This window comes from Cryptomeria japonica, chromosome 3 (genome assembly GCF_030272615.1).
Source record: "Cryptomeria japonica chromosome 3, Sugi_1.0, whole genome shotgun sequence".
Taxonomy (NCBI): domain Eukaryota; kingdom Viridiplantae; phylum Streptophyta; class Pinopsida; order Cupressales; family Cupressaceae; genus Cryptomeria; species Cryptomeria japonica.
The window spans coordinates 85,282,037-85,301,259 of NC_081407.1; the positions used below are offsets into that span (position 1 = coordinate 85,282,037).

Sequence of the window (19,223 nt, forward strand, 5' to 3'; positions counted from 1 at the left end):
CTATGTAATTTTTTTGGCCTTTTGGATCTTTAGATAGCAAAAAAAGCACTATATTATCATGGATGGCTAGATAACTAGGCCCCTCTATTTTTTTATCTTTTTCAATATTTCAATGCTTTATGTATCCAAATTTAATATTCAATATAATTATGGAAGTTGTTTATTCAAAATAAAAAACATTCTTATGACATTTCAAACAATTACCAAGATGAAAATCTAGAAATAAGGCGACATATGAAAATAAATTATCTATTCATTTAATCCATCATACATTTTACATTGCAACACCATCCACTCATCCCACATCTTCTCCCATCCATCTAATCCATATTATTTCCATACATCTTCCCTTCCCACCTTGATCTTGACCAGGGTTGGGGCATGAACTTAAAACATAATTTGTAAAACTCTTAACATGTCCATAGTTTTTTCACAATCCATCCTTTGTCATGTTATTTATTAAATAGGACTACCCAATCTTGTACCTTGAAGAACATATGCTATTCCTATCTAACATAGTTCTAGATATCACAACCTAAATTATTTATTTATTATTTATCTTATCTCTTATACACCATCCTAGAATCCTTATATCTCATATACCCTATCCAATCATCATCCCATACTTTACCAAAGAAATCCTCTAACATCTCATTCTCAATCTTCACATTATTTTCGATATATAAACTTGGCACATCAACAATATCATCATCGTCATCACCAATCAATCAATCAATCTTCTTTTAATAATGTTCAAATTTTAATTTCACACATAAATATACAAACAACTATTTAGAATTCACAATATAAAAGACTAAAAAAGTATACCATCAAGATGACACAAAATGTAATCTAAAATAATATCATGCAAAAAGTTTCAAACTTTAAAATTATTCAAATAGTCAATGTATATTCTCATCAAATAATATTATAATACACTTACAAAGTCTCCATGCAGGGCTTCTAAATTCTAAATTTGTATAACTATACTGCATGTAAAGATAATTATGTAACCACACATTATAATCAGTGGTCCCTCTCCTTATGTAGGCAACTTGAAAGATATCTTGAATAAAAGCTCGCGCATCAAACCAAATGTTACACAAACCAACCTTTAAAACTATCTCTTTGTTGGATTTTATAAAAAATGGATGATTGCACAAAACTACCAGGTGATATTATATAAACCATAGTTTTAAAACTCGTGGACTCGCCTCGGACTCACCACGGACTCGCGAGTCCATGGGAGCCACGAGTCAACTCACTAAGGACTCGTGAGGCGAGTCTTGGGGAGTGACTCGTGATTCTTTTGCAAGGACTCGCACAAGTCTTTTGCATCGACTTGCAAGTCTTTCAGATGGACTCGCGCGACCCAGAAAAAAAGTCATGCAAGCTTTAAAATTGAGTTTTTTAAAAAACAATTTGCCTTCATTTGGCATAACTGAGGGAGTGAAAAATAACACCTGATGCCCCTTGACCCCAACTTGGGGGCGCTGCCCCCAAACCCCCATCGAAAAATATAGGGGGAAACTGCGCCGATGGAAGTAGGGAAAATTTAACCTCTGAGTCTGATTAGGCTCCATATAATAGCATAATTAGCATTGAATAAATTAGTATTATACATTTTAGAGTTGAAAGGTTGAAACTATGAGTATGTGACATGTGTAATGTTTCAATTATGGCTCTTATGCTCTCTAAATGCATTAATTTCTTTATGTTTTTTTGTAAAACTATGGTTTTTCTTTTTGCCGAGTCCTTGCCGAGTCTTTCACGAGTCTTTCACGAGTCCGAGTCCGAGTACAAATGTTTGGTTTGCCGAGTCCGAGGCGAGTCCGAGATTTTCAACTATGATATAAACCATAAGTTTACAGTACCATTTCCTTCATTTATATTTTGGTAATATTTTCCATTGTTAATACTAAATTTAAGAAAAATAATTTCAAAAAATATATACAAATAAAATCAATTAAACTAAAATCATTATTTTTCAATAAAATATACCAAACACATACCAATTTTGTACTAACGATACACTAAAAACAACCTAATTAGAATATACCCAAAACAAATTTAATATGCAATTTCCATTGCAATTTCCATCATAGTCTTAAATTCAAGTTTAGAAGTTTATTGAACAAATATAAGTTAATCTAATTAAGCACAATGTTTTTTTCCAAATACAAAAGTATGAGAATATGTTCCTCTAGTGGCATTCACATTAGTCTTTTTGGAAACCCAAAGGAAAACTTCGTAAAACCGCGTTGAGAAATTGAACGTTGCCTTCCATTGTTTCGATGGTTCTTTCTTGTGGGACATTTCCTTAATCAAGAAGTAGAGCTATGCCGTTACGCAAGGCAATTTCCATTTCTTTAATGGGAAGAACGCGCAACAATTATTATTTATTTGCTTGCTGTCCACATTTGTTCGTCCATTGGATTTCCGTGATTTCATCCACAACCGTGTTCTGGTCTTCATGCGTTTCCTGCAAGAACTGAATAATGTCACGCCATGTAAATGCAGGAGTAATTGTGGGCGTCTCTTCTTCTTCCTCATTTCCAGTGTGGAGGACGGATTCTTCCTTCTTACTTCCAACCCAAAGCGTTGTAAGGAGTTTTCTTTCCTTAAAAATGATTACATTGCACGCCTCAGGGTGATATATGGGACGAAACCTAAATTCAAATCTGTATTCGTATTCTAAGTTTCTTGCGATCTCTCTGCGTTTCACCCATTACTTTTGCTTTTGTTTTTGCAGCCCTGTTTAAAGTTAAATTGAAGATCAACCAAGTCGCTTCTACAAATTCGAAAAATAATGGCCGATCATGAAATTCGTAGAGTGTATGAGATGTTAGATGAAAATTGTGACGGAGTGGTGAGCGTGGGTGAACTGTGTGGATTCGTCAACAGGGTTGGAATAACAATGTCAGAAGGTGATGTGAGATCTATACTGAACAAACCTCTTCAAGAGGATTGTTGTTCCCTGCGATTTGAGGAATTTGTTGAGTTTTATCAATCCATCTTCAATCATCAAGATGATGAAGAAAAAGGCGAGTCCGATGATTTGATGGAGGCGTTCAGAGTTTTTGATCAAAACAAAGATGGGTACATTTCTTCTAACGAGCTTCAGAACGTGTTGTCCACAATGGGATTGATTCCACAGGGACAAGATGCGCAAAACTGTGAGAAAATGATATGCAGATTTGATTCAGATTGTAATGGAGTTTTGGATTTCTCTGAATTCAAAAGTATGATGTCCTCTAAGGTTTCTCCTTAAGGAACGGTTATTCAGCGTTTATGATTCTTGTATATGTTAACCATATAATATTCAGTAGTTTAGATGGTAAAACAGTGTATTTTATGTTAGAGATCTCATATTTGAATGCAGACTAGAGTTTCGCTGCCTTAATAACAAAAACAAATACATCAACTAATATTATTGAATTTCTGTGAAGGAGAATATATTTAGTTTTGAGTTTAAAAAAAAAAACGAAGAAAATTTTGAAATTTACATCTTAAGATCAACTAGAGGTTATGGTAATTAATACTTTACTTTGAAAAGATAGTATTCCGTCAATGTTGTGAAGGGTCAAATCTATACATGATGATGAAGTTTGCATTTGTAGAAATAATTTTTAATTAGAAATTTGGTTTGTAATTTGTGCAACTCTGCTTTCTATTTTCTTTATTTGTCTATTCTTCTTTTATCCTTTCTAATGTCTGGGTATTAGTGACATTTAGGAACATAATATTATATTTTACCCCCACTTTTGAGATACACGTGAATCATAAAATGACCACGCATCTTAAGTTATATAACACCTTCAAACAATCATGCAAAGTAGATATTCTAACATCAACTAATACAAAATGGGGCTCATATAAAGAAGAAAATTTTTAAAGGTGTTATTGGGTAGCTACAAAATAGGAGATTGTTTCACTACCTAAGGAATAAGAACTCTAGGAAATGAGAAAATATGAAATCTTACTTGTTTGGAAGTTGATAATAGTGTACTTGTCTTATTTTCCACAAGATGGCATACACATGGGTTGTAAGGAATGCCATTACTCATGATTATGATTATTTATGAACTATATGCTTATAATGCAATTTGAACAAATGACTTATACTAATTTGAAGCCATTTACCACATATGCTCATAAAGGGTTTGAAAAAATGTCACAAAAAATGCCTATAGACAACATCTGAGTTGTTTAATGGAATACCTTGACAATCATTCGGCCATCAAATTTATGTGGAGACATAATTATTAATTCCAAATTGAATCTTATTAATACTTTAAAATTATTTATTTAATCTAAATCAATTATTGTATGCCCACTTGAGGGATTTTAATATATATTATTTAATATTTATAAATCTCAAGAAGTAAAAAAAAAAATAGTTACATAAGAAAGATAAACTCAATTCCCCATATTTATTGTGAATTCTTATCATTATTAAATCTTTGTCCTTCATTTGGAGGTCCTCCTCTTCTCAATACAACCATTGTACCAAACTATTAAGTTAACATTATGCTCTTCTTTTTTAAAATATTATTTTTTGAGCTTTAGATCAATTATTCTACACCATATATTAGTTCTTCATGTTTTCTTCATGTAGTGCATTGTTCAAAATTTATTACAAGTTTGGCTAGATAGGAAATGAAAAAGAGAGTTTATGTTCTAATTTGAGGGAATAAGAAGAAAATTTGGTAAATATGTATCTTTTAGTTATTTATTTATCACATAATATTCATGTATAATGTATTATTAATTCCTCTCTTTCTCTTGGTATGTTGAAGTTGTAAACCATCAAACTCTATTACTCGCTAATATTGTATACACAAACTAGGGTACTTTGTATCTACATTACTTTTTGTACATTAATATGTCGGCTTGATGATGATTGTAATGTATTCATCACTTGTTGTTATTGATGAAACACTCTCACACATACATATGATTATATTGACTACTGGTATAACTTCAATTGTTTACACTATTAACCGGTATGTTAGAGGTTTATCTCTAACTGGTACTTTGTGTCAATTGGTATGTGCATAAGAGACAACCTATGGTTATACTAAGGCAGCATCAAAATGAAGATCAAGATGGAGATCAAGCAGAGACTCAAGGACAATGGTTCATATGTTTTATTCAAACCGGTATTGATTGTTCCAACCAGTATTTGTTGATTTTTCTAATGAGTTACTAGCACTGACTACTTGGCGGTAATTTTTGTGATGACTTACCAGCACTGACTACTTGGCAGTAATTTTTGTGATGAGTTATGGTCACTTGTCCAGATACATTGCACCTAGGAAATTATGTTATGATTTCCTAAGCCGGCATGAAATCTGAATGTCTATATATATCAACATCTCTATAAAACTTCAGTAATTGATGGTATACATGAAGAGCAAATTTTTTTTGAAGAGCAATGTGTGTTAAGATAAAGAGCACATTGAAGAGCAATGTTGAATGTACTTAGAAGGATTAGATCAAGAAAGTATTGTGCTACTCATAACAGATTTGTTGTTTTCTAACCATTACAATAGAATAAAATCCCTTAACCGGGTAAGCTCTAACAAGCTTCAATGTATAAATCCTCTAACAGGATGATCCATTAGTTTGGATTCTTAAATCCTCTAGCAAGGTTACTCCTAACAGGGTATAAGCTTGTAATCAAGCTTTGGGATCTCTAACAAGATTCCCTCCTAGCAGAGCACTTTGTAGACCTTAACCAGTTAGTTATCTATTACTGGACATAGTTAACTTGTGAGTCTCATCTCACCATGGTTTTTACCTATTTGGGTTTTCCACCTATAAACACTTGTGTTATGATAGATGCTTTAATTTTTGTGGATGATATTATATCTTTATGGATTGCATGCATTGTGTTTAAAAGTTTTGTTAAGTTCATCTACCTGTTAGTGTTTGATGTAGTATTTTATTTGGTTTCGTTGATTCACCCCCCCTTCTTAGTGCTTTTCAAGTCCATCAATTGGTATCAGAGCCAAACTTATTTGAAGCCTAACCGCTTAGAAGGGAGTCTTGAATCCACCATGGGGGAGAGGAGCTACTTTGAGATGGCGAGAGAGCTAGAAGCTAGCAGAAATGATCTTGAAAACCTAAGGGTCAAACTAAAAGCTTCTCAAGTCAAAAGGAGAGAGCTAACTGAACAACTATTAGAGATATTAGATAATAGTTCTTCAAATGAAGCCAATATTGATGCTTTAGTAGAGGAAGTTGAAAAGTTAAATGGTGAGAAACTAAATTTAAGGAGAGAGATAGAAGATCTCACTATCTGCATGAGTCAAGAACTAGAAGCCAAAAGAGCTGCTAAAGATCTTATCAAGGAAAGAGATCAAGAGATTACAAAGACCAAACGGGAAAAATACAATATGCATGAGAATTTGATTGTTGAAAGAGAAGAAAAGGAGATCCTACAGCTAGAGCTTGAGCGTGCATCATCTCTAAAAGAGAACCTCTCTAAGCATAATGAAGATCTCATCAAACAGCTTACTGAAGCCAATGAGAAGTTGCAGAAGTTCATCAAAAGTTCTACCATGCTCGAAGAACAAATTCAATCACAAAGAATTAAGGGTGATATCTCTGGACATGGTTTTCACACAACTGAAAAAGGTGAATCCTCCGGTACAAAGAGCTACAATCCTAAGAAAAAATATGCTCCTGAGATCAATAAGCCTACCGATAAGGTCTTTAAACCTGTCTGCTTCTTTTTCCATAAACCTGGTTAAAATGGAAATGTTTGTAGGGACAAACCTAACAAAAATGTAAACTATAATACTAGGTATGTGTTCAATAAATTTGAAGGTCATTGCTTCACATGTAGAATGTATGGACATAGATCTGTTGAGTACAGATATGGAGCAAACAATCTCATGCCACACATGCATACAAGACCAAATGGTATCAGGATAAGGAACTTTGATAACCGGGTAAACCTAAATTGGCAAAGATCCTACATCAACCGGTTTAGTCCATTCGAGATAGAAAAGGTAACAAATGTTATTTGCACCTTCTATAATAACTTTGGTCATGTGGTTATGAACTACAGAAGAAGAATAGGAAGAGAAAATGCAAGACCTTGAGATCATCTAGTATGACCTATTATCATTGTAATAAACTGGGGCACTTAGCAAAATTTTGTAGATCCAGAAACAATAAACCGGTCAACTCTTCTAAGGATTAGAAAGGAAAGCAAAAAGTTAATGTTGAAGAAACTATAGAGGAAATGAATCAAACCTGGAAGAAGAAAAGTAATGAGTCACCTGAAGAAGAAATTGTTCCCTCACCCAGTGAAGATAACCCAACACCGATGACTTAAGCCTTTTTAATATGGCTAAGGGGAGCTTAACGGTAAAACATCTCCGAACCCCTTGTGAAAAATGAGCGGGAAAGAATTTTGAATCATGAAATTTTGGTAACTTTTTGTCAGACTGTTATCAACCGATTTTCCACTTGAGTGGTGAAATTAGGGTTTGTAACCCTAATGGGCGAGCATTTATTGCAGTAGGTAAAAAGGATAAAAGTGAGTTTTACTTTTTTTTCTACCCTAACCCATTTAAGAAAAAAATTTGAAGAGATTGTAGAGCTAAGTAAGATTGTCTTTTTGTTAATTATCGAATTGTTTCATGATTTGAGAAATTGAGCTGAATTGAAGGTTATAGAAAGTTGAACTAGTGTGCACTTGGGCGTTTCAACCGGTAAACGGGGCAACGTGTGCAAAACAAGGTATTTCTTTGAACATACTACATCGAATCTTGTTTATCTAGAATGGCATATACTTCAAAGTTTGTAGAGAGGTTGATGATCACTTCTGAGCCTATGGAAGCTGCAAAGGCAAAATAAATTATGTTATATAATGCATTGTCACAAGTTCCAAGAGGCGTTTTGGCCAAAGGTGATTTGTCTGGTTATATAGACTACAAGTTAGAAGACTTAGGGTCTCTATACATCTACACATAGTTGAAATCACTTTGTGATGAGGATGGTAAAATTAAGACACAGTATGCTAGGGTTTTCAAAAAGGGTTTTCATAATGCCTCTTATTTTCTTGAAGATTTCGAAGAAGCACATATTAGAATAATTTTGAGTAGAATTCATGGAGAAAAAATGTACTTAAAAAGGACTCACACAATTACAAAGGAAGTCATTTAGGCTGTGGATAGCTATTTCTCAACCGGTGAAGTACCTGAGCTAAGGAAAATTCTAAAGGATACTATCTTCAAATTAATTGGTTCTACATTTGATGGGCGTGATTTTTTCATCACCAATATTAAGGACCCTGCGGTAAAACTAGCAGCAATGATGATAGGCTACCAAGTATTTTACTCCAATAGACTTAACAGTATTCCATCTGGAGCAGTTCACACAACTCATAGAATGATTGTTGATAATACAGACTATGATCTTTGTGAAGCTATCAGGAGACAACTATTTTTGAATTTGCAATCTATCAAGAAGGATAGCAGTCTGAAATACTTTCCATGCTTCCCTGAATAGATATTTCAATGAGTTCCAAAAGAAGATGAGTGTGAGAATGAGGCTACTGGAAGATGTGGTAAAACACTTTAAGAAGGACACAATATTCATCGTTACCATTGACTTTTGTTTAATGCAAGCAATTGAACCAAGAGAATAAGGAATGGAAGACATGAGTTATGAGGTTAACCATGACTTACTTGTTGGTTATGCTAATACCCTATTAGCATCACCTATAGATAAGAAGTAGGCAAAATTGGACATTATGGCAGTCCAACAGGCACCTGAACAAACCATAACTGCACCTGCTCAAAGTACAAAAGGAAAAAATAAAAAGTCTGATGAAGCATCTCCAACAACAAAGAGTACTATGGTTACTAGGAGTGTCCTAACCAAAAAGGAACCGGAACTCAAAGTATATCTTAAGAAAGAGACAAAGAAGAGAGGCAGGAAATTGATTTTGCAGCCAGAGTCTGAGGGATCGAAATTTGATGAAGAACCAAAAAAGGTAAAAGAAACCAGAAAAACATCCAAGAAGGTAAAGGTAGTGCCAAAGGCAACTACACCTATTGATATATCTACTTACAAACCTGACAGAGTTTTTGAGAGAACATTGAAGACACTAGGGATGAATAGGTTTGACAATGTCAAAGAATATTTTGATTCTTTCACTGAAGATGAGCAGAAGCAAGTCATCCAACAGGTAATCAATTATTTGGGCCATTACAATAGATTTCTGCATGACTTGGAAAAGGATATTTCAATCTCCTTGTTTAATATTCTTTTAGTCAAATGGGAGGAAACTGTTCAATTGGAAAAAGAAAATATCGATGAAATATTTTTACAATATTTTCCTAACCTATCTATAGATGAAATTAGTACCTTATTTGATCAGTAAAAAGTAAATTTTTCTTTTAAAAGAGGAAAATTGAAACTTCTTAATGGAAAAAGGGCAAGTATTGAATCCGAGACACACTAGATAGCCTGTGCAATCAAAAAGAGGGAAGAACTCATCCATTCTAATAATGAGGCTAATGCTACTGATAATGTTACCCTACCAAAAATGGATGAAGAGGAAATTATTCAACCTGATGAGGTCTATCCACTCAAGAAGAAGGATGATTCCATTATTCTTATTGATGATAATGTTCGGAACATAGTGGACTTATCTAGAGACAACACTGCACCAGATATGGAGCCCCTAGCTATCACAAATGTATAGGTTACACTAGTTGAGCAACCAGCTACTCAACTAAAAGTGGTCAATCCACCAGCAATGAAACAACTAGAGAAATCCCAATCTCCACTGGTCATTCAAAAAGTTCAGAAGGAGACTACTGAAAGTGTTGTCACACAGTCACTTGAAACAACAACAGAGCAGAATATAGAGAAAGCTATCATTAAGGTTGTATCCCCTGAACCTACAAAGCAGAAACATCTTGAAGATGATGATGATGATGATTCTTTAAGTATTTCAGGACCTATTGATATGAACACTTTGAGCGCATAAGAAATGATGAAGATTGCTAATGTTATGCAATCTATAGCGCATAAGAGACTGAAAGAGCAAAGGGTTGAGGCAGAAACAATTCAAATTGCATTAGAAATTTTGTCTAGTTTACTACCAAAAACAGCTATAGCACATCTTTCTACACCCATTAGCAAACTTGGTCAGTTAGTTGCAGATACATCTAATTACATCAAGTCACTAGAAGATGTTGCTCAACTGTATGCTGAAAAGAATCACAAGAAGTATGGAGACAAACTGGCAAAGGATATTGATAGTTGGAAAATGGCTCTATCGCAAAGTAAGGATCTGTTGAGAAATACTATTGAAACAGGAGGAAAGTATCTTGCTTCCAACTCTTGTCTTTCTTTCTTTTATTCTGACATTTCGAAAAGAAAAACAAAAATAGAGCAAGAGCTAGAATGGATATGCAAGGCATATGTCCCACTCCAGGACTCTATACTTGCATTTAACAAATCTGTAGATGATTTGTATAATAAACTGCATATATATGATAATGAGAAGGCTAAGAGACTCTAGTCTCTAAAGGAACTCAAGAGTCTTCTCACATCACAAGTAGACATATTACAAAGATCCTTCTCCAATGCAAAAGCTATTTTAGCAACCCCTGAAACCTACACCCTGGACTCAATGGAAGAATTCCATTCACAGTTGTTGTCTACATTCGAGTATACTGAGAACGTGTTGGAGTCATCGACAAACACTTTGTCACAATTGAAGACAAGCTACAATATTATTTTCGTGAGAATTGCTTATGCTTGAACTTTGATACATTTTTTTTTGTTACTATTGTATATGCTAAACACTGTGTTACAAATTTTATATATATATATATATAAGGGGGAGTATAAATATGTATGTGTGTTTTAAAAAATTTGTATTTATGCATACATTAAGGGGGAGTATGAGTATATATGTAAATTTGTTGTGTATGCACACTTAGCGATATTACTGTAAAATTTTCTAAGTGTTGCCATCAATGCCAAAGGGGGAGATTGTTGGCTTGATGATGATTATAATGTATTCATCACTTTTCGTCATTGATGAAACACTCACACACACACACACATATGATTATATTGACTACTGATGTAACTTCAATTATTTACACTGTTAACCGGTATGTTGGAGGTTTATCTCTAACCGATACTTTGTGTCAACTGGCATGTGCATAAAAGACAACATATGGCTATACTAATTCGGCATCAAAATGAAGACCAAGATGGAGATCAAGCAGAGACTCAAGGACAATGGTTCATATGTTTTATTCAAACCGGTATTGATTGTTCCAACTGGTATTTGTTGATTTTTGTGATGAGCTACTAGCACCGAATACTTGGCGGTAATTTTTGTGATGAGTTACTAGCATTGACTACTTGGCGGTAATTTTTGTGATGGGTTATGGTCACTTGTCTAGATACATTACACCTACGAAATTGTGTTATGATTTCGTAAGCCGACATGAAATATGAATGTCTATAAATATCAACATCTCTGTAAAACTTCAATAATTGATGGTATGCGTGAAGAGCGATATTTTTTAAAAGAGAAATGTGTTAACATAAAGAGAATGTTGAAGAGAAATTTTGAATGTACTTAGAAGGATCAGATCAAGAAAGTATTGTGCTACTCAGAACGGATAAAATCATTCCTGTTGTTTTCTAACCATTACAATAGAATCAAATCCCTTAACCGGGTAAGCTCTAACAAGATTCAATGTATAAATCCTCTAACAGGGTGATCCATTAGTTTGGATTCTTAAATCCTCCAGCAAGGTTACTCCTAACAAGGTACTACTCTTAATAGGGTATACGCTTCTAATGAAGCTTAGGGATCTCTAACAAGATTCGCTCCTAGCAAAGCACTTTGTAGACCTTAACCAGTCAGTTATCTATTACTGTAGATAGTTAACTTGTGAGTCTCATCTCACCGTGGTTTTTACCTATTTGGGTTTTCCATGTATAAACACTTATGTTATCGTGGATGCTTTACATTTTGTGGATGTTGTTATTTCTTTATGGATTGCATGCATTGTGTTTTAAAGCTTTTTTAAGTTCATCTACCGATTAGTGTTGGAAGTAGTATTTTTTTTGGTGTCACTGATTCATCCGTCCCTCTCAGTGCTTTTCAAGTCCATCATAATATTTCTTCTCCCTTTTAGTATTTATAATTTTTCTTAGGATATACTAGCTAGTGTCTTATATGAGCCTACTATGCATTTCATAGTATTCCTTTTATGTTTCTCTTTTATTTTCTAGAAACCTCCGAACCCTAATCAGAAAAGCTTGCTGTCTATCTTGATCATAGAGGAAAAGAATTAATCTGATAATTATTTCTCCAATTATGTGAATGTTTGTAATTACCCAATAGTAGAGTCGAGATAATTTTAGGAGTTTATTATAGTGTATATTTACCAACAAGAATATTGAGTTACTTATTTAATGATGTCAATGCATGCCTTAATCATTGTGGAACTTATCCTATTCGTTCATGATTTTGTTGAAACAAAGATGTAGACTTGAATTCTTGGCTCTTTAATTGTAGACCTATACTCAATTATGATTTATTGTATGCTCAATTGTGTCACTTAGAGGATAGATAGAGTTTTCGTAAGTTAAGGAGTAGTATTTATATTAAACTTACACATTTCTAAATTTAATTTGTGGGGAAGGATTTTTCTTGGTTTACTATTACTATCAATTTTAGCTCAAACAATTATTGTGAGTAGGGGATTGAATTGACTATCTAGACATGGTCCTAAAACTAAGCCTAATCAACAATGAATTAAGTAAATATGTCACAACCACTAAACTGGGGAATTTTTCATTATATTTTAACCTTATATTCAATTAATACATTATGATCCCAATTCTTGTGTTTAATTTATAACTTGAAGATATTTTTCCAAATATATGGTGTTTAATATACAGTTGTTTTCTTCTGGTGGCTTGAACTATGGCTTTCATGGCTATTTCATAGAGTTTTTTTTCTCACCTCATTTCTCCTTTTTGTAGTGCTAGGATTTTTCCTAGATGGTGAGGTTGAGACCCTTTCTACCTTCTCTGGTGGTTATTTTGGTGTTTCTTGTGGGGTTTTTTCTCTCTCATTTCTTTTATCTTTAGCCCCTATTCTATTTGTTTCAATGGAAGCATGTTTTTCAACCCTCTTTGTGCTTTGTTGGCTTCCATATCTCATGGAGTCATTATTTGTGGATAAGTTTTGTTTTTGGTTGAGGCTTCTCTTAGGTTTTAAGGCAAGCTTTTTTGGAGCCTTGTAGTCTCTAGTTTGTAAGTTTTTATTTTTGGGTCATTTTGTCCTTTCATGAGTCTTTTCTCTATTTTTTCTATGAAGGTGAACTCATCTCCTATTGAGGTGGAGAGTGATTGGGTGGGAAAGACTAGGTCTTGGTTATCTTAGTCACTTTCTTTATCTACTCCTATACCTTTGGAGGTGGTGGAGTCTCTTATTGAGGTGGAGAGCTATGTGGGAGAGGATAGAAACTCTAGTTTGGAGGATTTTTCTACCTAGCTTCAAATTTGTGGCTGCTTGGGAGCTAGGAAGCTTGGTTTTGGCTCTTCTTTATATTGGACTCTTCCTCTATTTTACCTATTGAGGTGGGGACTTGTTCTATAGAGGTGGAGATATTCTATGCTAGAGAGGTGGGGACCTACTATAAGTGGGCGTTTGTTATTCTTTTCTTGATGTTTATGGGATCCAATCGAAAACACATGGTGTTGATTTGGGGAGATTGCAAAAAACCCTTATTTCTACCCCTCTTCATGTCTCTTTATTTTTGGGAGGTGGATCTACTATCTATTTCTTGGATTGTTATGGGGCCATTTTAAAACCCATTATTGCAGTGTATGCTCTATGTAACATATTTTTGTTACTGGAGATGAAGGTTATGGGAGCCTTTCCAAAACCCATGTTTTAGGTTTTGGTAGCCTTGAAAAATCCTTATTATTGTGTATTTGGCATCTCTTGTTTGATAGCTTGGGCCTTGTGGGTGTCTCAACATGATCTTTAATGCCTAGTTGCTAATGTTTAGCTATTGTTAGATTGCTCGTAGCTTTTGGTGTATCTTTTACCAATGTTCTATTTTTGGGTCCTTGACTCTTACTAAGTTTAGAGGGTTTTGAGTCCCTTCAAAACTTTTTGTAAGGGGTTTCGAGCCCCCTCAAAGCTTATTATATCCTTAATAATAAAACAAGACTTTTTTCTATCATCTTCTCTATCTTTTTTTAAGATTCCTTAAAGTTCTTTTTTTTTTCATGCCAACAAGGTTCAATTAATTGAACATTGTCCCTAGTTGAATTATAATAATTGTAATAATAACATGATAACATTATTTTTGAATCAAAATTTAAATTCTTCCTATTAAGTAATATAGAATTTTTTTTTCTCAAAAATAAGGAATGTGAGAGAGTCTCATTGTAATTTAAAGCATTATTTTATATTGCAAATATAGTGAATAAATTTTTTTTGTATGCCACTTAAGAGTATGTATGCTAAAAGTTTAAAACTCCAATTATGCCAAGAGATTATAAGATTATCCACACTTACACTTCAACAAGAAATTGAATTTTAATCTTTACTTTAGATTTAAATTAAATGTGTATGGTAGATTAGTTCTACCATGGAAACACTCTTCTTTATTGAAGTGTACTTTCCCCTTAAATCCCTTAACATTTAACAATGATCATAACTTTTCCTAGCCTCCTTAAAACCATTTAGCATCTCTATTGATTTGGACATGCTTAGTAATTTAACTAGCTTGTTGAACCTAGATTTCCCATTAAGAAGCTCTTCATCTCACATCATGATTCTCAACTCCCTTATCTGCTCTTTCACTCAACTCCCCACTTGGTATTAGTGTGATGTCATAATAAAAAACTATACAATAAAATTCACATGGATAAATCCAGTCTAATATAGATCTATTTACTCTACTACCACCTAATTTTCAAACTAAGATAGATATATTCAATACTAGAATTCACCTCTCAAAAGTTTACTTAGAGGAAGCAAATAATTCTATGGTATTTAATGATTTTATTAAAAATAAAGTACTAAGCACTAGCATCACAAGAATTGATGAGATGATGATATACTCTAGAGAATACAAATTATGAGAGAAACCCCAATAAGAGTGAAAATGTAATGGAGCTAATCATTTTTGAATTCTAAACCTTTGGGTGTACAAGAAATAAGGCTATATAATTTTGTTGCACAAGCACGTGAATTTCTAGATCATATACATTCCTCTTTGTCTTCTTAAAATATATATGCAATCCCACTTTCACAATATAAGATGGAAAATTTCAATTCTAAATCATTTAGTAGTTTCATATATTCAAATTACATTTATAATGCTTATTAATACTTTTATTAGTTGGCGTAGGAGGTGAACGGACTTTAATAAGTTGAATAGTTTAGAATCTGAACTATCATAATTCATTTCTAGATATGGGACAAAACCATAATGGATTAAAAATTTTGTAATCACAACAATATTTTTGAAACCATTTCTGCAAATAGAATCAACAATTGCTTAATTAAACCTTAGTCTATTTTGAGAGATTCGGATGAAATATATTTTAAAAAAAAAATCCATCTAAAACACATAGTCCCTTCATCAAAACTGTTTCTCAATATGTGCTTTTGATTTTCATGGATGCGTAGTATGACTAGATCTTTTGTTAATCTATTTAGATCATGAAACATTGACACCACTTGCAGAAAATGCAAATTAACTATATTACGTTCTTTAAGAACATATTCTTGAACTATATATATATATATAATATTTAAATATTATTTTAGTAAATTATATATGCACTCTAACATTATGTTCATGATAAATATGAATATCATAACGAAAATTAGACTAAATATTAGGTGAAAGCTTTAATGTTAGTCTAATGCTGGTGCTAATCAACTTCGACATCATTGTATATTCTAATTGGAGATTTTAAGAATACCTTTAGCAAGATAATGAAAAAAATTACTTCAATTTTCATTTCTCACTTGTAATATGATAATTATTCTTAACATAAACCAATTTGATGCTCAAATTCAATTTTTACTATTGAAAATATGATGATTATTTACCACATTTATGTTTAAAGAAGGTAATAGAAACATTGGTAGAACTATCTTCTAGAAACATGCAACTCAAAGGTACCAATTTTAGCAAAGACTGATCTCCGCCTCATGGACATTGCCAGGGATGTAGCTAGTTTCTTGTGGTAAATGATATGCTTACTGTCAAGCTTCTTTGCCTTCTATGATACGTGATCTTTCTTAATGAGTATGTGTGTCCTCCTTCAACCATTGTTATACTTATCTTTCAACTTTTAGTGGTGTTTTTCAAGTTTCCTTAGATAGTTATTACTATTTCTCTTATTTGAATTGTTATTAGAGATTGAAAAAGACATGATAATGATGGTTGTCATATTCTGACAAACAAGTCAATATTTATTGATATATTATGTTATTTTCTATTTTAAACATGAATTTATTCTAAAATTTACCAATATGACTATTTCTATCTACTTATTTTCTATTATATATAACTACTAAATATTTAAAAATTGAACCTTTAAATAATTAAATAAAATGCATTGTTTGTAAAGTCCTATAATACTCAAATACCAAATAAACTAGCAATTGTACCTTAGTGTACAATAAGTACACCAAAGAGGTGTGCAAAGTCAATTAGGAAAAAAATTGGTATTTTTTTTAATGGTGATAGAGGGAGAAAGAGGAAGAGATAGGGATACAAATTGGAAGAGATAGAGAAGGGGAAGAACGAGGTTGAAATGGGATAAGCATATAGAGATAGGCAAGAAGATAGATGGAGATGGAAAGGAGAAGAAGAGGGATATGAAGACACACACACACACACAGGGGTCATAAAGATCTGAACATACTATATCATATAATTAATTAGCAGTGTACACAATCTCCTCTTACATGTGTCATGGTAGATATTTCTAAACTTTTTCTTTAATTTAATGGGAAAAATCATCAAATACGAATATTGAATTTGTGCCTATCCAAAATGATATTTGAGAATGTGAGATATTATTAATTTCTCAATACCTTATACTTTTTTTAGATTGACATATGGCATCCTATATTTCATCTTTTAATTAAGATTGTATGTTTGAAATTTATTTTATCATATAAATTAAAATAGAAATTCAAAACATAATTATTTTACAATAATTGAAATTTTAATCAAAGAAATAATTAGAAGATAAATTAATTCTAATAATTTTTAATTGTTATATGTAATTTCAAAAAGGAAATTGAGGTAATTTGTTGTTAGACATGAAGATGGAGAGCGGCGAGGAGTTTGTTCGCAGAGGCTAGGGTACCCGTGCCCTAGCCTCTGCTGTGCGTCTCATCCGTGGTTGTGTGGGGTGATCGTTGTGTGCAGGGTGGTGCGTGAAGGTGACGGGGTCCCTCTTTCGTCTTCTTGCTTCCTTCATTCTTTTGTGAGGGGTTCCTGTGGCGGCAGTGGGTCGTAATGTGGTGTGGGTCTACCCGCTGTGAGATTTTTTTGGGTGCATGGTGCTTATTTGCTGATCGCTTCGGGTTTTTTTTGTGTTCTTCTATTTTTGTTGTAGTGTGGGTGGTGGGTTTTTTATCTGGCCGCGTATGGCAAATATTGGAGTTAGCTTTGGGAACGAGAGCACTCCTTTCAGGGATGACGTAGTGGGGCGTTAGCATTACTCCTTGCATGCGTATGCGTGAGAATCTGGTGTTTGGATCATTTCAAATGGGCATGGGTGAGACTTCTTCACAATCAGAGAGTTTCCGACCTTCAAAGATTAATGGATGTTTTCCCAGGAGCGACGTCAAGCCGATTCTTGTTATCCGGCCAGATTCAGTGGTTTATCTGAAGCTTTATACAGTAAGGAAGCTGCAGCAGTGCATGATTTAGAGGAATGGGAACTCTAGGAGGAGATTTATTGGAAGTAAAAGGGGCGAGTGGATTGGTTAGAAGAGGGTGACAAAAATACAATTTTTTTCCACAATACAGTTTAAAGACAGAAGAAGTGGTAGCTCTATTACTTCTCTCCTCTCCTCTCAGGGAGTTCCCTTAACCTCTCATAGGGAAATTTCTTAGGAGGCTATTAGTTTTTTGGTTATTTTATTCATTAAAGATTCAACTATAGTGTGTGACGAGGAAAGACTTGTGTTGGATTGCATTCATCCCCTGGTTTCCAATGAGCTAAATGATGATCTCATCAGACCTATTTCATTAGATAATGTTGAGGCAGTTGTATTTGGCATGAAAATGGGTAAGGCCCTAGGGCCAGATGGCTTCCCTATAGAATCTTATCAGGAGTTTTGGGATATTATAAAGCTGGATCTCTTGGAGCTAGTGCAGGAATCTTTTAGAAACAAGAAGATGCTCAAAGCTTTGAACGTTACTTTCCTTACGCTTATTCCTAAAATGGAAGGAGCTAACTCCCTAGATTCTTTTAGACCTCTAGCCCTGTGTATTGTGGTCTACAAAATCATCACAAAGCTGATCGCATAAAGGTTTAAAGCCATGGTTGATTAGATTAATCTCTGAGGAGCAAGGAGGCTTTGTTGCTTGAAGACAATTTTTTGATGGGATTATAATAGCAATAGAGATTATGCATTTTAAGGTTGTCTCTAAGGAGAAGGCGATATTTATTAAATTGGGCATGGTTAAAGCTTATGATAGAGTCAAATGGAGCTTTTTACATAAAGCACTTAATGCCTTTGGGTTTGGTATTGATTGGATTAGGTGGGTGATGAGTTGCATCACCTCCTTGTCTTTTGTGGTTCTTCTTAAAGGTGATCCCACAAAGATATTTAGTGCCTCAAGAGGTCTTTGGTAAGGTGAGCCTCTTTCCCCATACCTTTTCAGTTTGATGGTTGAAGGTTTGGGAAGGTTTTTAAAGTCTAGAGTCAGACAAGGATTTCTCCAAGGTTGGAATTGGGGCTATAGCATACCTTCCTCTTCCCATCTTTAATTTGTGGATGACAATGATCTTATGGGTATTGTCATAGTTAGTGAAGCTATCAACTTTACAAATACTTTGGATATTTATTTGAAAGCCTCAAGACAAAAGATCAATGAAGAGAAGTCCTCTATCTTCTTTTTTAATACTCATGCTCCCATTCAGACTAGGATTGCTAGAATTCT

General features: G+C 33.7%; 1 protein-coding gene across 1 annotated transcript; it reads left to right on the forward strand.

Moving 5' to 3' along the window:
• Positions 1–2,446: 2,446 nt before the first annotated feature.
• On the forward strand, positions 2,447–3,399 carry LOC131070979 (calmodulin-like protein 2). The gene is made up of 2 exons (XM_058006686.2): positions 2,447–2,603; positions 2,753–3,399. The coding sequence occupies exon 2, from the start codon at positions 2,810–2,812 to the stop codon at positions 3,269–3,271; it is 462 nt and encodes a 153-aa protein (XP_057862669.1). The 5' UTR covers positions 2,447–2,603; positions 2,753–2,809; the 3' UTR covers positions 3,272–3,399.
• The last annotated feature ends 15,824 nt before the right edge of the window (positions 3,400–19,223 follow it).